This window comes from Rhineura floridana, chromosome 7, assembly GCF_030035675.1.
Source record: "Rhineura floridana isolate rRhiFlo1 chromosome 7, rRhiFlo1.hap2, whole genome shotgun sequence".
NCBI lineage: Eukaryota > Metazoa > Chordata > Lepidosauria > Squamata > Rhineuridae > Rhineura > Rhineura floridana.
The window spans coordinates 145,388,061-145,414,230 of NC_084486.1; the positions used below are offsets into that span (position 1 = coordinate 145,388,061).

At 47.1% G+C, this 26,170-nt stretch overlaps 1 protein-coding gene across 2 annotated transcripts in view; it reads left to right on the plus strand.

Annotated features, from left to right (window-relative positions):
• Nucleotides 1–26,170, plus strand: part of ECE2 (endothelin converting enzyme 2) — a 48,745-nt gene that overhangs the window by 12,071 nt on the left and 10,504 nt on the right. The window contains exons 7-13 of one of the 2 annotated variants that reach the window (XM_061637469.1): nt 5,232–5,420; nt 19,856–19,998; nt 22,187–22,301; nt 22,831–22,941; nt 23,410–23,508; nt 24,863–24,940; nt 25,923–26,026. In XM_061637469.1, coding sequence (XP_061493453.1) covers nt 5,232–5,420; nt 19,856–19,998; nt 22,187–22,301; nt 22,831–22,941; nt 23,410–23,508; nt 24,863–24,940; nt 25,923–26,026 — 839 coding nt within the window. The remainder of the gene's footprint in view (nt 1–5,231; nt 5,421–19,855; nt 19,999–22,186; nt 22,302–22,830; nt 22,942–23,409; nt 23,509–24,862; nt 24,941–25,922; nt 26,027–26,170) is intronic. The other variant, XM_061637470.1, reaches the window with a different exon arrangement.

The following is a 26,170-nucleotide window of genomic DNA, read 5'->3' on the forward strand; positions in this document are numbered from 1 at the left end:
ATTTTTTTAGTAAATTGGAAAACTGTATATAAGAACCTTAAATAGAGAAATAAACGCTGTCTAGCACTTCTGAGCATCCACCAGAGGCTAGAAGCTTGTTTTAAATAAATAAAAAAACCACTCCAGAAATTCCCAGCTGGCAGGTGGGGAGGAGTTAGGTTGCATGTCAGAACAGAACTGCAGCATAAAACACATCAAAGGAAGATGAGAGGGTGGAATGTGAAGACGATGGGGGATTAATGCAGAGGGAACCGCAGGCCAGATCCCACCCCTTGTGGGCCAAGTTTGACAAATAACTGGCTCCACCCACCCATCAATCACTTGATGTCATCGTTTTGCACACAGGCAGTGGTGACTAGTGACTCCATGTCAGTGGGGCAGTGGAATCTGCTTTGGGCTTTAGTCCTAACTTTCAAGGAGCAACGGTCGGACTAAAACCTGGAGTGGGTTCCACTGCCCCACTGACATGGAAGCTGAAAAGAGTTGCTTTATGTAGCAGAGTTCATTGGAGATATAAAAAGAATACGAAAGAGAGCAGTGTTTATCTTAAATAAAATAAACCCATTTTATTAAGAAAGTACACGTGGATAGGAAAGCCTAATCATCTACACTAGCTGAATTCAAAAGGTAAGCAGAGAATTGTGGGAAGAAGGAGGAGGAACTGGAAGTGATGATAGCCCTGAGAATATTAGTCTAACCAACCAGAGGCATGCTTAAACTTGAGGAAAGTAACAAGGAGAGAAGTCAAGCAGGGGCCCTTTCAGCTGACTAACTATGTCTATTGCCTCTAATGGTCAGTAGGTTCAGAGCACACAGCGAGACAATGCATTGATTGAAGTGAAACTTCCAACAGAACCACCAGCCGCCATTGCACACAGGGGTCTTCAGAAGCCCCTTTTGAAGTACTCTCTTGAGCAGCGCTTTGACAGGAGCTCCTGGAGACCTGACAAAGTGCAGGGTGAGATAGCACTTTGAAAGGGGCTCCACTGATTATTGGGTCTTCAGGAACCGCTTTCAAAGTGCTATCTTCCCCAGCGCTTTGCAGGCATCACTGATCAGCTGGTTGGCAGGGCCTGCAAACCCCCTTTTGGCTTAGTCAGATCTTTACCTGCTCCACACCTGACATCAGGTGGAGGCCAGGTGGGCATGGGCTGGCTGAAATGGCCTTGTGGGCCAAAGAGAGAGGCCATGTGAGCCTCATTTGGACCATGGGCTGGAAGTTCCCCACCCCGGTCCGCTCCAACTTTTATGGAGGTTTTTTGCGGATGAGCAGCTGTCCTAGTGATTCATGCCAAAACTTGGTTGATTGCCAGCCCACCTGCTGTGGAATGCAAACTGCAGCCTGGTCCCTTCACTCTTGCATTTGTTTATTTATTTATTATTTATTTATTAAATTTATATACCGCCCGACTAGCAATAGCTCTCTGGGCGGTGAACATAAAACAGCATAAAAATACAATAAATAACAAAACAATACTAAAATACAAGCAACAATCCAACACAATAAACATTTTTAAAATTAAATCAGTGTAACTTAAAATGCTTCAGAGAATAGGAAGGTTTTGACCTGGCGCCGGAAGGAGAGCAGAGTCGGCGCCAGGCGTACTTCCTCAGGGAGACTGTTCCATAGTTCGGGGGCCACCACTGAGAAGGCCCTAGATCTTGTCATCACCCTCCGGGCCTCCCTGTGAGTTGGAACCCGGAGGAGGGCCTTCGTAGCAGAACGTAGTTGTCACAGAGACCAAAAAAGTTAGAAAGTGGTGGCCCTGCTACTGCAGCTGAGTTGTCCCCAAGCTTTTGCCTTCTCTGGTGTTCAAGCAAGGATGTGAGAAGGCACAGATTTCCATGCCAACCCATGTTTGTTGCATGCAGCACTGTTTTCATTCTGCAGCAGTTCATTCTGCAGTTCGGCTTCTAACAAAAAATTCGTTATTTGTCTTGCTGTCAGTTTGGAGAAATTTTACACAAGTAATTATGTAATTAACTATGTTATTATGTTGTTCCACACTATTCATTTCAATGCAAAAAGAACACAGTGTACAAGGGGGGGAGTCACTGTTTGTCGTTAGAAATGTACGTATTGTTTGCAGACTGAAAACTAACAGCGAATATCGACTGTATTGATTGGATTGATTTGCATTCTGGACATGGGATAAATAGGTGATCATCAGCAATTTCCACTCCCATTTCCATCTGAGCTCTCCCACATCTCTATTTTCAAGGTAATAAAGTACCTTGTTGTAAGTGAGGCAGACCAGTGAGAAGGTATTCCCCTTTGAAGGGGATCTGGGGACTGACTCCTTATCATCCAGTTGGGGATTTCTCTTGTGGTCACAGGTGACAGCCAAGGGCTACATTTAAAAGACACATCCCATAGTAACTCAAGGGATAGGCCATAGATGGTGGATGCCAACTCTGGGAGAGATCTAGCAGGAGCAATTGAGTAGTTCTAGGATGCTGACCAAGGCTTCACCTGACCTGGAAGGAGATAAATATGCCTCTCAATTGAAAGTCTGGGCTGGGAGCCAAATAAGGCCTGCAATGCCCTGCAAAACAACCAAAATGAGGAGAGTCAACGGCTGCACTACTCCAGAGCAGGTCAACAGGGAAGGGCTGTAACTCAGTGGCAGAACCAGAGCTTGGAAAAGTGACTTTTTTGAACTACAACTCCCATCAGCCCAATCCAGTGGCCATGCTGGCTGGGGCTGATGGGAGTTACAGTTTTAAAAAGTAACTTTTCCAAGCTCTGGGCAGAACACCTGGTTTGCATGCATAAGCTCCCAATTTCAGTCCCCAGGTACAGCTAGGAGAGGCGCATGTCTGAAATCCAGGAGAGTTGCTGCCGATCATTGAAGACAGTACTGAGGTAGAGGGACCAATGTTCTGACTCAGGCTGCAATCCAATACACACTTACCTGGGAGTAAGTCCCATTGAACCCAGTGATGCTTACTTCTGAGTAGACATGTACAGGAATACCCCGCTATACGGACCTTCACTTAACATACACTCGCTTTTATGGACATGCTCCATACTCTACCATGCCCCTGTTTATGTACGCTTGCTTCACACTTACGGACACTTAACGGTGCGTGGGCGTGGAAATAGACGCGATTGCGCCACTGCAAATCAGCTGGGAGGCGTGATCGCGATCAGCTGGGAGGCGCAACAGCGCAGCAGCAGAGGCTTTAGCGCAGGGCTTTGAGGCTCCGCATGAAGGAGAGGTAAAAAAAGTTTTAAAAGGTAGTGCTTCACTTTAAGGACATTTTCGGTTTACGTACTCGCTCTGGTCCCATTGAGTATGTTAATGCGAGGTATTCCTGTATTGGATTGCATTGTTAGTATAAGACCTCTTCCTATATTCAGTTGCATGCATGAAAGGGGCCTCTACAGACAGCTTCCTATTTCCTAACTCTGAACTATAGGCAGCTGGCAGAGGTGATCCGAGACGAAAGCTGGGGAATCAGAACTGAGGACCACACATGAAAACACATCAGAGCCAGGAAGACCTTGGTGCATCAAGGGTCACAACTTAGATTGGAAGCCTTTATATCCCTTGCAATTCAGGGGGTCCCAGTGGCCAGACTGGATGGGTGAGACCAATCTAGAGCTGGGGCTCTTCCAGACAACCTGTTTATTCAGCATTCATCCCAATTTGCCTGCAAGGTGTTTACTTGTCTTCCCATTAACTATTTGTTAATCCCACATTCTTCAATACATTTCCTTGTCACTTTCCGCACTACAAAAAGGCTGGGGTTTTTTTTAATGGATTTGTTGTGCTAGGATGACAGAGCATTTTAATCCATTTTAATTGCACAAACCTAAAGTTCCGGTATGCAGTTGAATCCCTCCTGCGAAATACAGTGGGGCACCGCTGTTCAGCAGCCCACTTTGCAGCGTTCCACTAATACAGCAGCTTTCAATTAGAGTAAGGCCCCACTCATACGGTGCTTGTTCCACTTTTATGGTGTTTTTTGGGCGTCGGGCACCATTCTGTTGAATGAGTTCCACTTTTAGGCGGGTTTCGCTTTTAGGCGGGAGTCTGGAACGTAACCTGCCGTATGAGTGGGGCCCTACTGTACTGACAGTCTGAAGGCATCCCCTGGAAAGTCTCTGTTACTAACATTATGCTCCAAGCTGCAGTTCTGGTAGCTCACCACAGGAGGCAGCCACACGGAGAATTATTATTATTGTTATTGTTGTCATTACTAGCCATGATGGCTGTGCTCAGCCTCCATAGACAGAGGCAGTATACTTCCAAATACCAATTGCTGGGAGCTGCAGGAAGGGAGGGTGCCATTTGCACTGAAGTCCTGCCTGGGGGTTTCCTATGGGCAACTAGTCTGCCACTGTGAGAACAGGATGCTGGACTAGGTGGGCCGTTGGCCTGATCCAGTGGGTTCTTCTTGTGTTCTCATCATCAACAACAACATTTGCATACCACTTCCAAGTATTTAAAGTGCTTCACCTGGATTATTTAACTGTAATCCTTACAACAACCCTGCAAGGCATGTCAGTAGTGTTACCCCCATATTGCAGATGTGGGGATGGAGGCTGCTGATTGAGACTGGGTGGCTTGTCTATGGTTACCTAACCAGCTCATGGCAGAAAAGCAAGATTCAAACTGGGACTTGCCGGCACATAGATCTGCCTCTTTAGCCATTATGCTACGTCAGCATAGATCTTAGTTCTGTCCTTCACCAGCCTCCTATACTCCAAACCCAAACAATGAAAGATTTTATTTCTTTGATTTTTTTTGGGGGGGGAGGGGGAGAATCCAGTACTTTATCTATCATCATTCCTCCTCCTTCCAAAAGAACAAGCCTTCCAACTGGAAACTTTTATCCCAGTTGGTACCTGAATTTATTTGAAATTGTTCTATCATCATTACATCTTTTTACCCGCCCTTCACCCATAGGTTCCAAGGTGAGTCACAACAATATAAAACAAATTACTAAAAACAGTTTCAAAACAAATAAGCAATTGTTTTTATTGCATTGTGAAATTGCTTAGAGATGCTTCCAGGGGAGATATTCCTAAATAACAGTGATAAGAAGGGAGGAGATGATGGATGGGGCCCCCAGCCTAACGCTCTTTGGCTCTGATAGCTTGAAAAAGATGGTGAAGAGTTTGGGAGCTGAACAGGAAGGTAAGGTGGGTTGTTGCTGCTGCTGCTCTCCTTGCAGGCCAGAATGTCCTGGATTTACCCAGATGCTTTGCACCCCCCTGGCAGGTGCTGGCTGCCTACCTGGACTACATGGTAGAGGTGGGGACGCTGCTGGGTGGAACCAAAGCTTCAACGGAAGAGCAGATGCAGCGGGTGCTGGAACTGGAGACAGAGCTGGCCAACCTCACTGTCCCCCAAGACGAACGGCGAGACGACGAGAAGATTTACCACAAGCTGAACATTGCTGAACTGCAGGTGGGACCTGCCTGGAGAAGGGCCTACGGGTGGGGCAGAGCAGACAGAGGGGTTTTAATCAGTATTTGGTTCGGACCTACCTCTAAATGGGGCCCTTTGGGAATTGAGGATGTATTGCGGTGACGTGATTCGATCAGAGAGAAAGGCGTCCCTTGGGCCAGGGACCGGGAAACTTTGGCGCTCTGGATGCTGTTGGACTTCAAGCCCCATAATCCCTGGCCGTTGCCCATTCTGATTGGGGCTAATGGGATTTGGGGTCAGCGTATAGCACAATGGGGAGGAGAGCCTGGCTGGGAGTCCAGAGTCTGGGAGTTCAAATCCCCACTCATGTCTCCTGGGTGTCAAGGGTCAGCTAAAGCTCATCCCCACAGTGAGTGGCTCAGGGGTTACGTGCCCTGCCACCTGTGCAGCCGTGGGCAAGCTGCAGAGTCCCAAGAAGCCCAGTTGCCCCCCAGCTGGCAGTTGCGGACAAGGAAGGTGTTGGCTTGAGCAGTCGTGGCAAGCTGAGCAGGCCCTAGCCAGCTGGGGAGGACTAGCCTCAGAGGGAGGCAATGGGAAACCCCCTCTGAATACCGCTTACCATGAACACCCTACTCGTAGGGTCGCCATAAGTCAGGATTGAAGGCGGTCCATTTTCCAACCTTTACACAGAGCTCCCGTTGAAATTAATGGCCACGACTAATGCAGGTACATTAATTTCAATAGGTCTGCTCTGAGTAAAAGTTAGGTGATACAACCCACAGAGTCCGGAGGGCCGCATCCCTTCCATAGGAGGATCCCAGGAGGTCCACCCATTAAGGGAAAAGGTCAAGAGACATGTGGACACCCCATGATTAGCATTGCTACTATGGTCTGTGTCATTTTGCACACAAGGAGCTTGAGGCGATAGCTATGGAGCTTCTGGCAGTGACTGGCCGAGCTGCTCTCTCGTCAGAGGGGACACATCTTGTTTTGGAACAGCCAGCCAGATCTGTCCCCTAGTTTTGTGTTTATTGAGCATCAGCAATTCATTTGTGGCAGTGCACCAGCTGCTCCTTCCCAGAGATGTTTTCATTTAGATCAGGGATGAAGACCTTCAGGCCCAGGGACTAAATTAAGACCTCCAGGCCTCTCCATCAGGCATTTGGGACTAGCTCAGGGGACATTCTCCTCCTCCAGGCCTCGCCCTTCCCTAGTTCTGCTCCATGCCCTCTCTGAGTGCTTTTGCCTGGATAGGATTGTACATGACCTGTGGTCTTGCTTCCTGCTTGCCTGGACAGAGACGTGTCCATGTATAGAAAGCACCTAGTTTTGATTGGCTAGAATGCATCCTGCTGCACAAAGGTAAGAGTCAATCCATTGCTCTGCCTGCTTTTGCCTTTGGATCCACCCACCACTGGTACATGGCCCCCCAGAACAGAAGGGAACATGGTCCTTGGTCTGAAAAAGGTCCCCCACCTGCAAGTTAGATGGAGAAGATTGGAAGGGGGAGCGAGACAGCAGAGTAGAGTGAGCAAGTAGTGAGCATGGGGGATTGGATGGCCGCAAAGGCACAGGCAAGGCTGGATAGTGGTTCTGGGTTGGCCTTGTTGATGTAATCAAGGTGGCATTGAATTAAATCCTTGTGCTAGCAGGACGACTTCAACTAGCATAAGGGGACCCCCCCACATCCCTCCGTGCATGCCCCACACCATCCCCAAATCTGCTTTGGAGGGTTGGGAGAAAACCCAGAATAAATGGGGGGAGGGACACACACAGTGGTGGTGGGAGGAAAGGGAAAGAACATTCCACTGTGCAAGGAAAAATCCTTGCAGTGGCAGAATGATCAAAGTGGTGCTATGTTAAATGCAACCCTCAGCTTTAAAGAGGGATTTAAAGTCCACCTGCTGAACAGAGAAAGGGAGCTGAATCCAGGCACCGGAAGCAGGTTGGCATGCAGCAGGCAGCGTCTCAGGAGAGCAGACCCACTCTTGCCCAAGATGCATATTCCGCCCCTCCCCGTCCAACAGCAGTAACACACAGCCCATGCATCTCAGCATCACACAACGGCTGCACATCCAGTGCCCGCTCCCTAATCCCTACGGTTCCACTTGGAAACTCTTCCAAATATGCTTTCTTCTGTTCAGTTTTTAAAGACATTTTGTTTAAATACGTTGTAAAGTCTTTTGTTTTTAAGATGTTTTAGATTGCCTTTAAGTGTTTTCGTTTGCCGCCCTGGGCTCCTTCTGGGAGGAAGGGCGGAATATAAATGTTAATAACAACAACAATACCTGCCTATCCCATCTCTGGCCCCCAGAAGGGAGTTGCTTCTCCTTTGGGCCCTTCTCCTCCTCCTGCTTTGACATTCTGGTTCAGTAAGGATTTGTCCTCAACTTTCTGCCCTTAGCAGGATCTTCTCCTGTCTCCCCACACACTCGCCTTTTGACCAGGGCTTACCCACAGAGTGGGAGGGTGGAGGGAGGGGGCACCTGCAAGGCTAGAAATCCAGGGGTTCCGTAATCTTACAAGGCTCCTTCACTTTCTTTGCTTTCACGCTGTTTAGCACTGGTGCAACTACTGGTGCATCTTCCGCCTTTCCAGTGATGGCTGGTGGCACCTTGGACAGCTCCTTGAAAGTTTAGGCTAAAACCTGGAGCCAATTCCACTGTTCCTCTAACGTGGAGCTAGCAGCCAACGCTGCCCCTTTCCGAACACCATTCCCCTCTCAAGCCAGTCCACCTCTTTGCTTTTGAAGCAGTGTTTGGGAAGATCCCGTCCTACAGTGCCTGGAGAGCCTTGTTGGCCAAACAGCGAAGACAATATTGCTGGTGTACCCTCTACTTTCCAGAGTGGTGAGAAATTCAGAGGGATTCACAAACTTAGAAACAGAGCATGTTGGAGGTAAGCAGCATGTGCTGCTATGAGGCAGAAAGCCCACTATGCCACATCAGACTCGCAGGGAGAAGCCTTGCACCCACAAAGTGCTTCCAACCTTCAGCTAACTCTGACCTCACCTCTTACATCAGCCTTCCCCCTTAGCTGGGGCTGGGGGAATGCCTCATTCTTTAAGCCTTGCCCCCTTCAAAGGCACTTCAGGAGAGGTCCGGCTATCATGTAACAATGAAATCCCATAGAGGAAGCATCAGCCAGCCACCTTGGGTTATCAACAAGAAATTTCCAGTGTTTTGTTCCAGATACTAGGACTGGGGTTCTCAATCAGTAGGGCTTGTATGAGGCAGAGTTCAGAGACACCAGGTTACATGCCAGTGAGGTCAGGTTCCGGCAAGGGAAGGCCAAACACAACAGAAACAAGGCCTTTTAAGCAAGTAATGTCTAGAGTAAGTCCATACAGCACCCCGGCTGGAAAGCAGTCTCCAATATTACTCTGCCAAAAAAACAGCAAACTCACGGAGCCCTAAATAGGCCTGCACCTTCCTTTGAGCTATTGGCTCCACTCCTGGTGAGTGGAGATTCTGCTCTTAAAGGGGCTCAGCCTGGGTTTAAGTGGTGGATTCTGGCAGTGCAGGGAGGATGTGATTCTTCTATTGCCTCTGAGTGGGAGTCCACTGGTGGCTGTCCCATTTGGGCAAATGGACCAGTGCCCCACCAATCCCAGTCTGCCCTCTGTCCACCCTTGTACACTCTGCCATTCACCCTACCAGTTCCAATGGCCACCAGCCAGCACTGTGTTGGGCTCCTCTGCCTTTCAGGTTTTTAAGCAGAGGCTGGATGGTCACCTCTCAGGGAGGCTGTAGTAGTGGGTTTCCTGCACCAGTAGGGGGTTGGACTAGGTGACCTTTGAGGTGCCTTCCCACTCTGTGATTCTAAGAGACAGCAATGGCATCGTGAAGGCATTTGGAGAGCTGCTCCTGACATAAGGGGTAGACAGACTGGTATAAAGCAGGTTCTTCACAGGCTCCCAGCCAGCCCCCTTTGCTTTTCCTCTCACTTGCTCTTCTTTCAGCAGCATTTTGTTCTCCCACCTCCCCCCTTCTCCCTCATCCCTGCTTCTTGCAGCCTCCTTAACTGAGGACCTGTTCACTTTTGTTGCATAAGCTCAAATCCTAGCACACAGGCAGCAGCAACAACAACAACAAACCCCGTCATCCGCCCTTCATTAGGATTCCATCTGTGCGCTGCCGTTCAGCCACTGTGAACGTCAACAGCCCAGGAGCCTGGCTAGCTGATCTGCATCCCAATGAGCTCAGAGCTGCAGCTGTGATGCTGAGGCCAGCCTTCAGAACATTATTAGATGCAGATCCACTCTCAGAGGCCTGGATGCATGATCCATCCTTCCACACACCCACACACACACATATACCTTGGGCACAATTGGCAGTCACTGCTTTCCAAGGGGCCATTGCAGAAAAATACAACAGCAAGCTGATGGTAGTGATGATGGTGATGACGAAGATAATGGTGTTGGTGGTGATGGTGACAGCATTTATATCCCACCTTTCCTCTGAGGAGCTTCAGGTCATCATAGTTGATCTTACATCATAGTTCCTCTCCCCACCCCACCAGTTTATCCTCACAACAACTCTGTGAGGTAGGTTAGGCTGAGAGGCAGTAACTGGCTCTCATATCTTGTCTCTGGACTTCTCACAGGTGCATCTGATTGGCCACTGTGAGAACAGAATGCTGGGCTAGATAGGCTTTTGGCCTGAACCAGCTATAGGGTTCTTCTTAGCCACTTCTTATGCAGTGGCTAAGAGTCTGAACCATGAATCAAGAAGTTCCTGGTTTGAATCTGGTCTGTGCCACGAACACACTTGGTGGCCTTAGGCCAGGCACTCTCTGACCCAGATCCCCGCCACCCTCCTTTGCAATATAGGGGGAAATAATAATGCTGACTTATCTTGGAAGGATGATGTAAGCATTACAGCTATAAATAATGCATCCAAAGCATTTTGAATGCTTGAAAGCAAATAATGATACATGCAGGTGTGGTTCAGGTTTGACCCGCCACCCATGTATCCCATGCTCTGACACACCTGCGTACAAAAAGTTTTGTCAAAGCTGACTCTCAGTAAGTGGCCTTAGGTAAGCCATTATTCTTGCTTCATGCAGGATTTCTAGAAGCCGCTGCTGCTTCTATGCTTGGGAAGAGTCATCCCCAGCGCAAGCATGTACAACCAGAGGTGAGGAACCTGCAGTCTTCCAGATGTCAGCTACGTACACACCATACATTTAAAGCACTCCTTCCTCTAAAGAATCCTGGGAATAATAGTTTGTCCTACCCAACACCCTTAACAAGCCACAGTTCCTAGGATTATTGTGGGGTGGGGTGGGAGAGGAAATGTGCTTTATGTGTATGGCATGTACATAGCAGTTGTTGGACTCTTAACTCCCATCAGCTCTAGCCAGCATGGACAATGATCAGGGATGATGAAAGTTGTGGTCCAACAGCATCTGGAGGATCCATAGGTTCTCCACCCCTGATGTACACCAGCTGAGAGGGAAAAACTACTCACTCTCTGCAATAGTACCTACTCATATTTTTAAACAAAAACACTAGGCTCAGCCCCCAAAGGAAAAGGCTCTCTTGGAACAACAACAAAAATCAGATTAAGTAGAAAGACAAGGCAGGAGGGCATCACCAGGCAAAATTACTCTGAGTTAGGGTTGCCAGGTTCATGGCCTGAGACTGATTCTGTATCTTTAAAAGTTGTGCAGGGGGAAGGGAGAATTCCACCTTGTGGTTTTTCCCATTACAGAGTTGCAAGAACACCTGCAGTTGGCTGACTGTCTCTTCTCCTAAAGATACAGGATCAGTCTCAGGCCATGAACCTGGCAACCCTACTCTGACTGCCAGTTTCAACTATCTGTCTTTTCCAAGGGTCAGTGTCAGAGTCAGCTAGGGGTGGTCCAGGAATAGTGTGAGCAGAAAACTTTTTAAGTCCTGTGTTTCTCTCCCTCACTGGAGGGAGGCCAGCATCCTTAGCTAGGCCATCCAATAGCAATCTATCATCAGGAGGTGGTGTGGGGTAGTCAAGGAACCGGCTGCTCTACTGGCTGACTTGCACAACTTGCTGTGGCACCTTTTGCCCAAACCAGGCCTCTGCAGAAGTAGAGAGTCAATGCCGTAATGATGGGCAGAAGTAGAATAGTCATGACATCTGCATTGTTCTTTCCTGTGTAAATCTGGAAAATGGACACAGGCAGTATCATCATAGGGATTGCCTTGTTGTAGGAACGAATGAATGAGCTGCAGCTTGGCAAATACTTTGTTTTATTTATTTTATTTCAACAATTTATATACCACTTAACTACAATAGGCTGTAAGCGGTGTACAATAAGCTTAACAAATACAATAGAGACAAAATCAATTAAAAAGTAACTATAAAGTGTCTTAAAAATAGGAATGATGGAGAATTGTGATGGAAATTGGAATGAAAATTGTTAGTCTGCTTATTTGTCCCAAGTCTGGAACAGAAATCAATCCAGCGAATGCAATCGGTATTTCCTGCTGTTGTCGTTTTCAGTCTGCAGTTGATACGTCATTGATGATGATGATGATGATGATGTGTGTGTGTGTGTGTGTGTCCCCACCCAATTTGCATTGTGTTTCATTTACTTTGAAACAAATGGTCTGGAATAGTTAATGATAATGTAATTAATTACGTAAAATTCTGCCACAGCAGTGAGATAACATAGTTTTTGTCAGGAGCTGAACTGCAGCAGAACAGAAACAGTGCTGCATGCAGCAAACACAGGTCAGAACAGAAATCAATGTTTTCTTACATCCCTGCTTAAAATGCCTGCTGAAATAAAAAGGTCTTCACTAGGTGACTGAAGTTCAACAAGGAGGGGGCCTGTCTAATCTCAGCTGGGAGGCAGTTCCACAGAATTGGTGGATACAAGTCGTGCATGCAGGCCCGGCACTAGCAGGCGGCCAAGTTGGGCATGGGCCCAAAACATAAGAACATAAGAAGAGCATGCTGGATCAGGCCAGTGGCCCATCTAGTCCAGCATCCTGTTCTCACAGTGGCCAACCAGGTGCCTGGGGGAAGCCCGCAAGCAGGACCCGAGTGCAAGAACACTCTCCCCTCCTGAGGCTTCCGGCAACTGGTTTTCAGAAGCATGCTGCCTCTGACTAGGGTGGCAGAGCACAGCCATCACGGCTAGTAGCCATTGATAGCCCTGTCCTCCATGAATTTGTCTAATCTTCTTTTAAAGCCATCCCAGCTGGTGGCCATTACTGCATCTTGTGGGAGCAAATTCCATAGTTTAACTTTTAACATAGTTAACATAGTTTAACTACCCACAAGTGGTACACGCCCTGGTCACCTCTCGTTTGGACTACTGTAATGCGCTGTACGTGGGGTTACCCTTGAAAACGGTTCGGAAATTACAACTTATACAAAATGCGGCGGCTCGATTACTTACGAATAGTCGCCGCTGGGATCACATCACACCAGTGTTGTTCGATCTACACTGGCTTCCAGTTGTTTTCCGAGCCCAATTCAAGGTGTTGGTATTGACCTTTAAATCCCTACACGGTTTCGGCCCAGTTTATCTCACGGAGCGCCTTCAACGCCACCAATTATGCCACCCGACAAGATCGGCCACACAGGGCCTTCTCTCAATCCCACCAACAAAAACAGCCAGATTGGCGGGTACTAGAGAGAGGGCATTCTCAGTGGCGGCCCCCACTCTTTGGAACTCCCTCCCACAAGATCTCTGGCACTTCCTTTTGTCTGTCCTGAATCTTCCAACATTCAGCTTCTTTGAATGTCCACGAGTTCTAGTATTATGAGAGAGGGAGAAGTTTTCTCTATCCACTTTCTCAATGCCATGCATAATTTTATACACTTCTATCATGTCTCCTCTGACCCGTCTTTTCTCTAAACTAAAAAGCCTCAAATGCTGCAACCTTTCCTCGTAAGGGAGTCGCTCCATCCCCTTGATCATTCTGGTTGCCCTCTTCTGAACCTTTTCAGAAACGGCCCCTGCGGCTCAGAAGGGCCCCTATCTAAATCTATAGGCTGGGGCTGGGAGGGTGGAGCTCTGTGATCTATGCCAGCGTTGGGTTGCATGGTGTGATTTGCAGCCTAGGGTAAGGGATTTATTTTATTTATTTATTTATTTATTTTATTACATTTCTAGACCGCCCTATAGCAATAAGCTCCCAGGGCGGTGAACAGCATAATAAAACAGATTAAAATACAAGCGGATGTAAATACAATACAGTACACAATAAAACATAATTAAAATTCCAAATTTAAATTCAATTTTAAAATTTTTAAAATTTTTAAAATGCCTGGGCAAAGAGGTAGGTCTTTACCTGGTGCCGAAAAGATAACAGAGAAGGCGCCAGGCGTATCTCATCAGGGAGGGCGTTCCATAGTTCGGGGGCCACCACCGAGAAGGCCCTAGCTCTAGTTGTCATTCTCCGTGCCTCCTTATGCGTTGGGACACGGAGAAGGGCCTTCGACGTCGAGCGCAGTGACCGGGTAGGTACATAGCGGGAGAGGCGTTCCGCCAGGTATTGCGGTCCGATGCCGTTAAGGGCTTTATAGGTAAGAACCAACACTTTGAATCTGGCTCGGAAACATATTGGTAGCCAGTGCAGCTGGGCCAGAACAGGTGTTATATGATCAAATTTTTTAGTCCCAGTAAGGACTCTGGCCGCAGCATTCTGCACCAGCTGAAGTTTCCGAACCGTCTTCAGAGGTAACCCTACGTAGAGTGCATTACAGTAGTCCAATCTAGAGGTTACCAGAGCATGGATAACTGTGGCAAGGTTCTCCCTCTCCAGATAGGGTCGTAGTTGGGCTACCAGCTGAAGCTGGTAGAACGCATTCCGTGCCACCGAGGCTACTTGAGCCTCCAGTGACAGGAGCGGATCTAATAAGACCCCCAAACTACGGACCTGCTCCTTTAGGGGGAGTGTAACCCCATCTAGGGCAGGTCGGACATCATCCATCTGGGCAGAGAGCCCCCCCACCAACAGCATCTCAGTCTCACACTCCGCAACCTGACTCTGGCGTGGATCATGGAGTGGCTGCTTTGTTGAAGTGTGTGCGTTGTTGCGTGAAACAGTATACGTTACGTTGGAGTTAAGTTGCTCAAGAAACTTCTCAGATGCATTAGATCAGGTTAAGAGTCTTTTATTAAGACATTATGGCTTAAGGCTTTAAGATCCCCCCCTCTAGGAGAGAAGTTCTCAGTTCAAAGACATTACACAGAAGACTCAGCTTAACACAGATAACTGCTAGAACTCTCCCAGTCTATCTTGATGCTGCCATGACAACGGCCTTGGCTATCCGTTCCCAGACTGGGCAAAGACATAACTTCTCTTAGCTACAGATTTCCACACTTTCAGACTTGATGGAAAAACACTCAGTGACAGTGTGGTTCAATGGTCAACAATTCCCCCTTTTTCCCATCATGTCTGTAATTCATTACAACAATTACAATAATACATTTCTACAATACATCTTGCAATACAGCTTACATTTCAGTACAGTTCAGAACATCTCTGCACATTTAGCTAAAACTTTATTCAATCAAACTTTGGCTGTACACATGTCAAATACAAAGTGTCAGGATCCATGTCCACCAGTTTATGCATTCCAGGACTGGTAATTACCCCCACAGTATATCTTTCTGGCGGTTTCCCTATGTTTACTCTTGTAGAACGTCTTAATGGCACTAGGGCTTCTGCTCTCTCTGCCCCCCCATCTGTGCTTGTGCTTGGCACAGCCTGCGCAGGAGATTCCATTTCCTCAGCCTTACGTTTCTTTGATCTTCGTTTCCCACAAATGAGCTCATTTAACACATCTCTGAGAGGAATATGTGTGCCCTCCACCTTTATGTCTGGATTTGGCTTAAATGTTTGTGATTGTGTGTCATCTGACCCTGTAAGACTGACTGTTTCCCTTTGATCCCAAGGTTTTTCTGAGACTTTAATGCTTCTGCTCAGAATTAACTGCTGTGTTTCTGGACACCAAACTCTGAAATATGCATTCTGAAATCCCAAAACAAAACCTTGCAGTGCTCTGGGCGCAAGCTTGCCCCTCCTTTTTCCCTGTGGAATGTGGATCCAGCATCTTGCCCCGAATTTTTGAATGTGTTGTATTTTTGGTTTTCTGCCAGTGATTTTCTCATAAGGAGACATTCCAAGTGCACTGTGTAATACCCTGTTGTGAATATAATTTGCATAAAGAATTGCTTCTGCCCAGAAAGAATTCCCTAAACTGCAATCCATTAACATGGCTCTCATTGCCTCCTGCAGCACCCTGTTTTATCTTTCTGCAGTTCCATTGGAAAACGGGCTGTATGGAGCAGTAAAATTCTGTTTTATTCCCTTACTCTCAAGGAAGTCACTCAATGTTTTACTCGTGAATTCCCCCCCTGGTCCGAGTGTATAGCCCCCACTGTGGTGCCATGTTGAGTTTCGATTCTCTTAATGAACAGTTTCAGCTTTTGCTCAGCTTCACTTTTATGCTTTAACAGAAAAACATGACAAAATCTTGAAAAATCATCCACCAGTACCATGAAGAATTTCGCACCTCCACGTGAAGCATTTATTGGCCCTGATAAATCAACATGAACTAGCTGGTAGGGAGCTGTTGTGGTTCTTTCAGCCTCCCGGTTTATTGGTGCAATAGTCATTTTAGCTTTATGACAAGAATCACAATCCATTAACTGTCCACAATCTCTTAAACGCATGTCTTCACTATGCATTGGGGTTTTCTTAATCGTGTCAAGGTTTGCATGCCCCAGCCTTTGATGCCATTCATGGACGCAGCCCTGATGTACCTGTGCCTCAGCATTTAACACAGCACACCCTGCTTGACTGCTCTTTATTACAAACTGTGAATCATTAAGGCTTCCCTGCAAACACACTTGATCTCCCCTCATTACATAACATTTGTCTTTGTGGAACAATACAGAAAAATCACAACTCACCAGTTTTCTGACTGACAAAATGTTATGAGCTAATTCTGGAACAAACAAACATTCTGAAAGTATTCCCAACTTGTCAAATCTCACCAGACCTCGGGCTTCCACGCTCTTCTGCGATCCATCCGCAAGTAAAACAAAGTCCTGCTCATTTGTAGACGTGTAAAACAAACTCCTGTCTTTAATTAATATATGGCTTGCCCCGCTGTCAACAATCCAGTTAACAGGTGCTAAATCTTGAGACTTCTGTTTACAAACAAAGTTCACATTTCCCTGCTTCAAGCCTCCGTCCCTGGAGTTTCGCTTGACTGCACAGTCTTTCTGGAGATGCCCACGAGCCCCACAGGCATAACAAGCCTTCAGCCGTTGCTGTTCTTGCTTGTTTTCCTGTCTGCTGCTGCTTTCTTCTTTCGGCTTGGCTCTTTGCTTTTTCTCAGCACTTTTCGCCTCTTGTCTCCGCTGCCATTCCTGGGTCAGCTTTTCCTCAATAAATGCAACGTTCAGACCTCCGTCAGGCATGGCTTTGAAAGCCATGACCATATTATTCCAAGTCCCATCGAGTGAAGCCAGGATCAAATAGGTCTTCTGAAGTTCAGAGTGTTCGACGCCTCGGTCCGTCAGCTCAGCAAACAAACGTCTGAATTCCGTGAGATGCTCACTCATTTCGCACTCACCCGTGAAGCGCATCTGGTAAAGCTTCCGTGCCAAACACAATCTAGATCCCGCAGTCTGTTGCACATGTAGGGCCTCCAACACGTCCCACATCTCTTTGGCGTTTGTAACATCTCTCGCGTGTAGCAGTTGAGAGTCAGATAGAGCCAGAAGTATAAAAGCTTGCGCCTTCTGATCTCTACGCGTCCAGGCCGCGGTCAGTACCGCCGGAGGGGGTCCATCTATAATGTCCCATAAATCCTCTTTTATCAGCAAAGCCCGCATCCTCGGCTTCCAGCTGCCATAATTCTTTTCCGTCAATCTTTCCATTGGCAAGCCTCCCCCAGACAGGTTTACAGCCATGTTGCTCACCTCTGTCTGGTACAATCAATCAAGCTGCCCTCTGGAACTCCGTCTGCCGTTCAGACCAGCAACTTACTCCCGTGTAATGCGCTGTGGATCTGGGCCCATAACCCTGTTGAAGTGTGTGCGTTGTTGCGTGAAACAGCATACGTTACGTTGGAGTTAAGTTGCTCAAGAAACTTCTCAGATGCATTGGATCAGGTTAAGAGTCTTTTATTAAGACATTATGGCTTAAGGCTTTAAGATCCCCCCCTCTAGGAGAAAAGTTCTCAGTTCAAAGACATTACACAGAAGACTCAGCTTAACACAGATAACTGCTAGAACTCTCCCAGTCTATCTTGATGCTGCCATGACAACGGCCTTGGCTATCCGTTCCCAGACTGGGCAAAGACATAACTTCTCTTAGCTACAGATTTCCACACTTTCAGACTTGATGGAAAAACACTCAGTGACAGTGTGGTTCAATGGTCAACATGCTTCACCCTCCCAGACACCCCCCCGATGCAGCCAGCAGGGGCTTAAATAGGCCGCACCACCCCATCTTCTGCATTGCCACATCAAGAAAGTCAGAGTGCAAGAGGGAATTCTGCTGACACTCATCACACCGCCTTTTCCAGGTCAAGGGAGTCCTCTGAGTGTGCCTTGCCCAAGGCCCTTCCCACCTCACCCCCCAAACAAATCCTGGAGTCAGAACAGATGATGATGATGATGATGATGGTAGTAATAATATTTTAAAAACTCTAAAACTACTACTAATGGCCCCTCTTACAAGGATAGCACGTTGTAAGGCAGTCTTCTGCAACCTGGTGCCCTCTAGATATTTTGGACTGTGACTCCCATCAGCTCTAGTCAGCACTGTTGCAAGGATTATTGAGAAAATCTTCATGCAGTGCTTTAAGCACCTGACAGAACAAAGGTTGCATTGGGGGAGGGGTAGGAGGATAACGTGTACGTTGAGCCATTCCCAAGGCTTGTTTTGCTCATGTAACTCCCCCCCAAAAAACAAACCTGTCTGCCCTTAGTCTGCGGGCTTGTTACATTCCACCACTACCACCACCACCGTCACCCCTTGGACACAGCTGTACTCCTGATGGGTAACTCCGCATCCTGGCCTCTTCTCTCCCTCCCCAGTCTCCCGCTCTGTATCCTGCTTCTCTGCTACTCTTTGTTTTCTCTCTGCCCTCCCCATCCCCATCCCTGATCTTGGACCTCCCAGCGATATGGCAAAACCGGTTTCCATCATCACTCATTGGTTGCCAGGCAACTCTTCACCATGGCAACTGGGAGACAAGTAAAAATCTGATCTGTGAAATGACACTTCAGGCTTGGAAGCTTTGCCTACAGCAGGTGGAGCTGGATTTGGTCCCTGGGAAAAGGCAGGAGCCAGGAACAAAGGAACTGGTCCTACTATAGGGTGGGGTCTGTGACAGTGGAGGCTGGTCCATTAGGGCAAATGGGGCACTGCCCCACCAACCTCAGTCTGCCCTCAGCCAGCCCCCACCTCTTTCTTATTTACATCCAGTCTAGGGGGTGGCCCTGAATGTCTGCCTCTCCCTCCTTAGACTCACTGTTGCCCCTTGTAGAGCTTAGCAGGGAGGAAGATGGGGGCAAGACCAGAATTGGTTGGCTCTGCTTGTCATTGGCTGTGGCTGTGCCTATGGTTGGGCTCCCTGCCTTCCACCCCACCAGTCCTAATGGGTGCCAGCTGCCACTGGTTTCCTCATTAAGGGAGCATTGTTAACTGGGGCAGGGAACAGGCGATGCCCACCATTTCACTCAGCATTCAGCCCCCAAACTAGTGCTAGAGCCCATTGCTTATGAAAGGCAAAATATTAGAGAAACTGAGCATATGCAGAGTTCATTTCTTTCACCACCTGAATAATCACATTTGCAAGTTGGGCCATGCCTTTATTACAACGAATCAAAAGTGCCACAAGTAGCGAGCAAGCTTTTGAGTCCTCCAGAACGTTACATGGGATTTTAAGAAATCTGGAACGGGGCAAGGAGCGGATATTGAAGCTGCAAAGTCTGTCACTTCCACACACCATACATCTGAAGTGCATGACTTCCCCCAAGAATCAGGGAACTGTCTTTTGCTGAAGGTGCTGGGAATCGTAACTCAGTGAGAGGGTAAACTACAGTTCCCAGGATTCTTTGGTGGAAGCCATGATGTATTGTGTGAATGTCACAGCCTGAAGATGCACAGATAAGATAAAGTTTCAGATGTCATTGGATTAGGCTCTACTAGGTTCTGTGCACAATTCAGGCTGCACTAATCTGGGCCTGGCAACCAAGATGTCTTCTGTATCTTTAAAAGTTGTGCAGGGGGAAGGGAGAATTCCACCTTGTGGTTTTTCTCATTACAGTGTTGCAAGAACACCTGCACTTGGATGACTCTCTCTTCTCCTAAAGATACAGGATCAGTCTCAGGCCAGGAACCTGGCGACCCTAGTTAGAGGGCATGGCTACCAGGCAGTTTCATCGGTCTCTCTCTCTCTCTCCCTCCCTCCCAAAAACAAATTAAGCTTTTAGACTATTCTTGCCTTCTACAGGTTCTTGCCCCAGCCATTGACTGGCTGGACTTCATCTCCTACTTCCTCTCGCCACTAGAGCTAACTGATGCTGAGCCTGTGGTGGTTTATGGCAAGGAGTATTTGCAACAAGTGTCCCAACTCATCAAAAACACTGACCAAAGGTACCAGCAAAGGGGGGGTGCAGCAGGGGAGTGATGATGGGCGTGGCTGCATGTGTGTTTCCACATCCGGAAGGCCTGGACAGCATCTGCTCTTTTGCATCTTGGCGTCAGCAGTGTTGTCTCAGATCTACTCTTACCTGTAATAGTGGGTTGTGAATATTGTGGTGCTGTGTGGTTTATTTAGAAATGTATGAGGAGCTGTGTGAAGCACAAGCTCCCAAGGGAGCATACAGTTTAAAAGAACAAAACACCACAAAAGAATTCTGTTGGAAAATCCAAAAGACAAAAAACAGCAACCTCCATTCAATAAACTAGGTGGGACCATAAAACAGCAAGTAAAACCAGCTGTTCAGCACTTCCTTTCTTTTTAAAAGCCTTTTTGCCTGGTGCCAAAAAGACACCAGAGTAGATTCCAGGAACACTTCTTTCAGAGAGCATTCCAAAGACCCTCTCTCTGGTCACCCACCCTCCTGACCTCAGATGGTTATGGGATTTGGAGCCTCCAGTTAAGACTGTCAGGTTTGGTAGAGTTATGTGGTAGGACAGGGAAGGGGACCCTCAAGCTCACAGGCCAAATGCGGCCCTCCAATCCTCTCTGTCTGGCCCTCAGGACTCTTGCCAAGGTGACACTCCCTCCTGAGCCACTCTGTCCTTCATTAGCCCGACTCTGCCCCCTTTTCCCTGGCTGGAATGCCGTTGAACTCTAATAATGCTTCTTGCTCACTTGGGTGGAAGACAGAGCAGTGTGTAAGTGTGAAGAAACTAGACAACTGTACAAAGACACTTCCACCTCTGGCCCTGCCCATCACTGGCATTTGGTTCCCAGAAAGGAATGTGGCCCTCAGGTTGAAGAAGGTTTCATCTGAGAAGACAGGAAGTGAGGGATTGCTGCCGGAGCCTAGATAAGGTTTCCAAGCTGTGCAGTAGTGTTTGTAAGTCAAGGATGGGGAACCTGTGGCCCTCCGGGCGTGGCTGAACTCCCATCAGCCCCAAGCAGCATGGCCGGTGGTCAGGGATGATGGAAGTTCTAGTCTGCTAACATCTGGATTCCCCATCCTTGGTTTGTTTGGTTTTGTAAATAAGCCTTATTAAAACAACCTCTTGTGCCTCTGACACAACAACCCTTATTTAAATGTGGCAAAACATGCAGTCCTGTGGATTTGAAATGGAGCATTTTCTAATGAAGCCTCAGAAGCCAAATTAGGTTGTAGGCAAGGGTTCCAGCTTATGGGACATTAGTCATCACGGTTGTTTAGACCACATGTCCACAAATGCACCATGCAAGGGCTTTTCAGGGCTCTGCACAGCAGTCTGCCCTAATCTCACAGCAAACCTGTCCTTCTGAACCCGCATGCACACTCCATTTCATTCTACTCTGAGTGCTTGTATGTGTTACTGCTTCATGTGGGAACAGTGATTCAAAAAGGAGTTTGCAGTGTGTTTGCAGTGGAGGGGAGATATGCAAGCAGATTTAGCTTCCTTTTTCTTAACCATCTCCCCCATGCAGGTGACGATCCCTTCGCAAACCTTATGCCAATTGCACAAAGTACAGGAGGCATAATTATTTTGTCTCCTGCCCTCTTCCCCTACCCTTCCCCACATACCCCTTGTGCAAGCCGGTCACGTCAGAGACTACACTGGATGCTTCTAGACAACCTTTTTTATTGAGCACACTCACCCTGATTTGTTTGCAGGGAGATTAGACAACATTTGCTACTTAATGAACAATCATTTTTATTTGTTTGTGAGGAGGCTAGATGGCATGGCATCAAAACAGTTTCTATCCCACACTGTCCAGTGCATTTCCTCATCCCTTTCTTTATCACAAAAACTCCAATCTTTGGGGGAAGCACTCTTTTTTTGCACAAGAGCCCCCAATCAGCTATGACTGCACAACCCAAATTTCCTGGGATGTGATAAAATCCCTCCTAAAAATAATGACAGTCTGGAAGGACCCACTGCCAGCCCAGTTATCACCCTCACTGGAGTCTTTTGGGATGCAACCAATCTTCAGCATGGTATGCTTGGGTTCGAGGCGCACTGATGTGCAGTCAAAGTAGAATCTGAACATACACCTGTGCATAATTAAGATTTGGGAGAGTATGTGAGTTTTGCAGAAGGCAGGGAGCACCGCTCTCCCTTGGCCACAGAGTTGCCGGTTTCAACAAGGGCCTTCTTTCTTTTGTAGCATCCTGAACAATTACATGATCTGGAACCTGGTTCAGAAGACAGCTTCAACCCTGGATCAGCGATTTGAGGCAGCCCAGGAGAAGCTTTTGGAGACCCTGTATGGGACCAAGAAGGTCGGTAGCTGCTTGTGGGGAATAGAATGGAGAATCCTTCTTTTGGGCTCTGTTTAAAGTAGCCCTTTCTTGGCAGACTGTGAAGCCCTCAGTACATGAGGCCTCCTGGTTGCTAGCTACAGTTCACCTGTCCTGGGTCCATCAATCTGGGTTTTTTTTTTGGGGGGGTGTTATTAGTTGAAGGGGATCCCCAGCCAACCAGTGTCTTCAGGAAAACATATGCCCAGCTCTTCTTCTTCTTCTTCTTCTTCTTACTACTACTACTGCTGCTGCTACTACTGCTGCTACATTCATATCCTACTTGTCCTCTGAGGAGCTCAGGGTGGCATACATGGCTCTCTCCTCCCCATTTTATCCTCACAACAACCCTCTGAGGTCATGTTGGCTGAGAGACAGCGACTGGCCCAGTGTGCTTCGTGGCTGAGTGAGGACTTGAACCCTGGTCTCACAGATTCTAGCCCAAGCGCTTTAACAAGTCCACCACACTGGCTCCCCCAGTTACGTATCTTTCTCTCTATTTTCCATGGAGTCCTGCACCCCCCGCTGGCAAACCTGCATCTCCAACACTGATGACACTTTGGGCTTTGCCCTTGGAGCTTTGTTCGTAAAAGCCACCTTTGACCGGCACAGCAAGGAGATTGTGAGTATCCTCAGACATGTCGACAAACTGTCTTCTGTGCATCCCTATCAAATCTTTATTTACAGTCAACTGATGTCAAATACAGAACATAATATTAGATGTTATGAAAGAAAAGACTACATAATAATAAAACACCTGAAACCAACAGCATACCTGATTGTAAAAACAACTCAATTAATTTAATTGTCATTAACAATCATACGGGCATCCCTATCTGTCAGGCTGGTTCTCTTGTCCTATACGGTACATGCAGCAGGAGACCCTCTTCTGCAGACTGCAGTGATTTGTTGGGTATATAGAGGATGGGATAATGGACTTTATAACTTATTGAGGTGCAAAACATTTGGGGGTGTTTTAACATGGAGGAATGACATTACCACACTGGTGATGACATACTGGGCATGAGATGAGGAGTGAGGGGGGAAGAAGATTCTGATGCCCTGACATTTCTTGCGCCCTTTCCTTCAGGCTGAGGACATGATCGCTGAGATACGCACAGCTTTTGAGGAATCGCTGGACCAACTTGACTGGATGGATGAGAAGACTAGACAAGCTGCTAAAGAGAAGGTGCCCCAGATATTTATTTGCTACAGACTTTGAATCCCTGAGACTCATGATTTCAATTTTTTGTATGTAAAAAGTTACTAGTCCTTATGGTTGTGGAGCTATTTTATGAAAACGCATACAGAATGTGCATTTAAAAAAACACACAAAGACTATAGTCACCTCCAGTAGAGTTTTCCTTATGGTCTCCAATCATACTTCCATGGCAACTTGCCAAATGAAAATACCAAGATGTGAAATAAGGATGGGGGGAGGGGAAACAGAAACAGGGCGGGAAATCAGCTCACATTTACAATATAATAAGCATCAATTAATTTACACATACTGATATATGCCATCCAACTGTCTGAACAGGTATTCAAATGAATTATTTTGTGGTGTTTAGCTAAGAGTCCTGCAGGATCAGACCAAAGTTCCACTTAGACCTGGGATGGGGAGGTTGTGTGGCCTTCCAGATGTTGTTGGACTCCAATTCCCATCATCCCCAGCCAGTATGGCCAATGGTGTGGGATGATAGGAGCTGAGGTCCCAACAATATCTAGAAGGCTACACACATTCCCTACCTTTGACCTAGTATAGCTCCCCTTTGCCAAAAGCGGTTAGCCAGGTGCCTGTGAGGAGTTTCCAAGCAAGGCATGAAGACACCAGCCCTCCCTGGTTGTTTCTCCTCTGCACCTGGTATTCAGAGGTATACTTCCTCTGAACAGGAAGGTTCCATGTTTGCCAACAGCTAAAAGTGGCTAGCATCTAAAACCAAAGAAGAGAAAAAGAAGGGGGGAACCCCAAAATGCTAGAAAAATGTTTTATTTATAATCCAAGGCTGACGCATTTCAGCCTGTGTGTACACAGTGGTTCCACCGGTATCATGATCACTGGGAAAGTATATATATGAATACGCTTTGTGTATTCTTCTCTGTGGTGGTTGCATTAATGAAAGCAGCTTTGCTCAAGGAAAGATACTTCACACCAGCTGTTGTTGTAAGTGAAAAGATATTTTATAGACAGATTTAATATGTATAATTTCATTCTGTACGTTTAATATGTCCCTGCTATTTTATTTACAGCCCCTGACGAAGGCCTAAATACACACAGGCCGAAACGCGTTGGGCTTGGATTATAAATAAAACATTTTTCTAGCATTTTGGGGTTCTCCCCCCTTTTTTCTCTCTTCTCCATGTTTGCCAGACATCAGGATGTAGCACCTGCAAATTTTACCAGCTGGCTGCCTGTGGCCTACTAGAAAGTCGGTTCCTACACACACACACACACACACACACATACCTATCCTGCCCCCCCTTGCTTTATTGCCATCTTGCAAGCTGTAAATCTTGGGTGTCACTCTTTTCTCTCTCCACAGGCTGACTCCATTTATGACATGATTGGCTTCCCAGAGTTCATCCTCGATGATAAGGAGTTGGACGACGTCTATGATGGGGTATGAGCCTTCTGGCAGAGGTGGGGAGGGATGTGGACAGAGGTCAGTATGTAGATATGAAGGAATTGAGAGGGGCCTGTCCATTCCCCTCTTGTCAGGGTGTTTCCAGACTGTTGCTATTTTTGGATGGGCTTCAACCACAAACCAGAAAATTCAGGCTTTGCAGTTAAAGCCAGTTTGGAGCTCTTGCAGAACAAACTCCCTTCCCAAAAGACTGAACTTTTTGTGATAAGGAAATACATTGGAAAGAGTGGGATATTCCTTGCTTGATGCATCATTCTTTAAACTTAATATCCCGTGCAAGTAAAGTAACGCTCAAGATTCTACAACAAAGGCTTTTACCGTATATGGAGCGAGAAATGCCAGATGTCCAAGTTGGATTTAGAAAGGAAAGAGACACCACAGATCATATCACGGACATATGTTGGATAGTGGAATGGACCAAGGAATTTCAGAAGGAAATCACCCTGTGCTTTATAGATTACAGCAAAACTTTTGACTGTGTAGATCATGAAAAAGTAAGCAATGTAAAAGAAATGGGGGTTCTGGAGCACCCCAGGCCTACTCTGTGCCCTCCTCGAGTGCTTTTTCCTGCCTTTGAATTGTGATAATGCCCAGAGGGGAGGATGGAGAGAGAGAGAGAGAGAGAGAGAGAGAGAGAGAGAGAGTACAGTCCCATCCCTAGCTTTGCCTGCTTTTGCCCTGGCCCCACCCAGCGCAAGTCTAAAGCCCCTGGAGGGATGCTCACAAGAGAATGTGGCCCTTGGGCTGAATTTTTTCCCCTCCCCATGAAGCCTCCCCACCATCCACTCCGTTCTGCATCTTTCCCATCACCAAAGATCCTTTTAACGGGAAGTGCCAGGGATTGTTCCCGGCGCCTCCTGCAGGTGCCCTATTCTGAGTGATGGCATTTTCCCCATCGCATGGCTGCAGAATTTTGCCTCTCACCCCCTGCTCTTCTCTTTTATGCTTCTCTCTCTAGTATGAGGTCTCGGAAGACTCCTTCTTTCAGAACATGTTGAACTTCTACAATTTCTCTGCCAGGTTCATGGCAGACCAGCTGAGGAAACCCCCTAACCGGGACCAGTAAGGATTCTCTCCACACATTTGCCAACTTCCCACTGAGAATTTTAATATTTTATTGATAAATTTTAATATGTTATTGATTTTAAAAAATTGGCAGTCTTTTAAAAAATATTTCTTCCAGTCAAATGATATGCTAATTTGGTT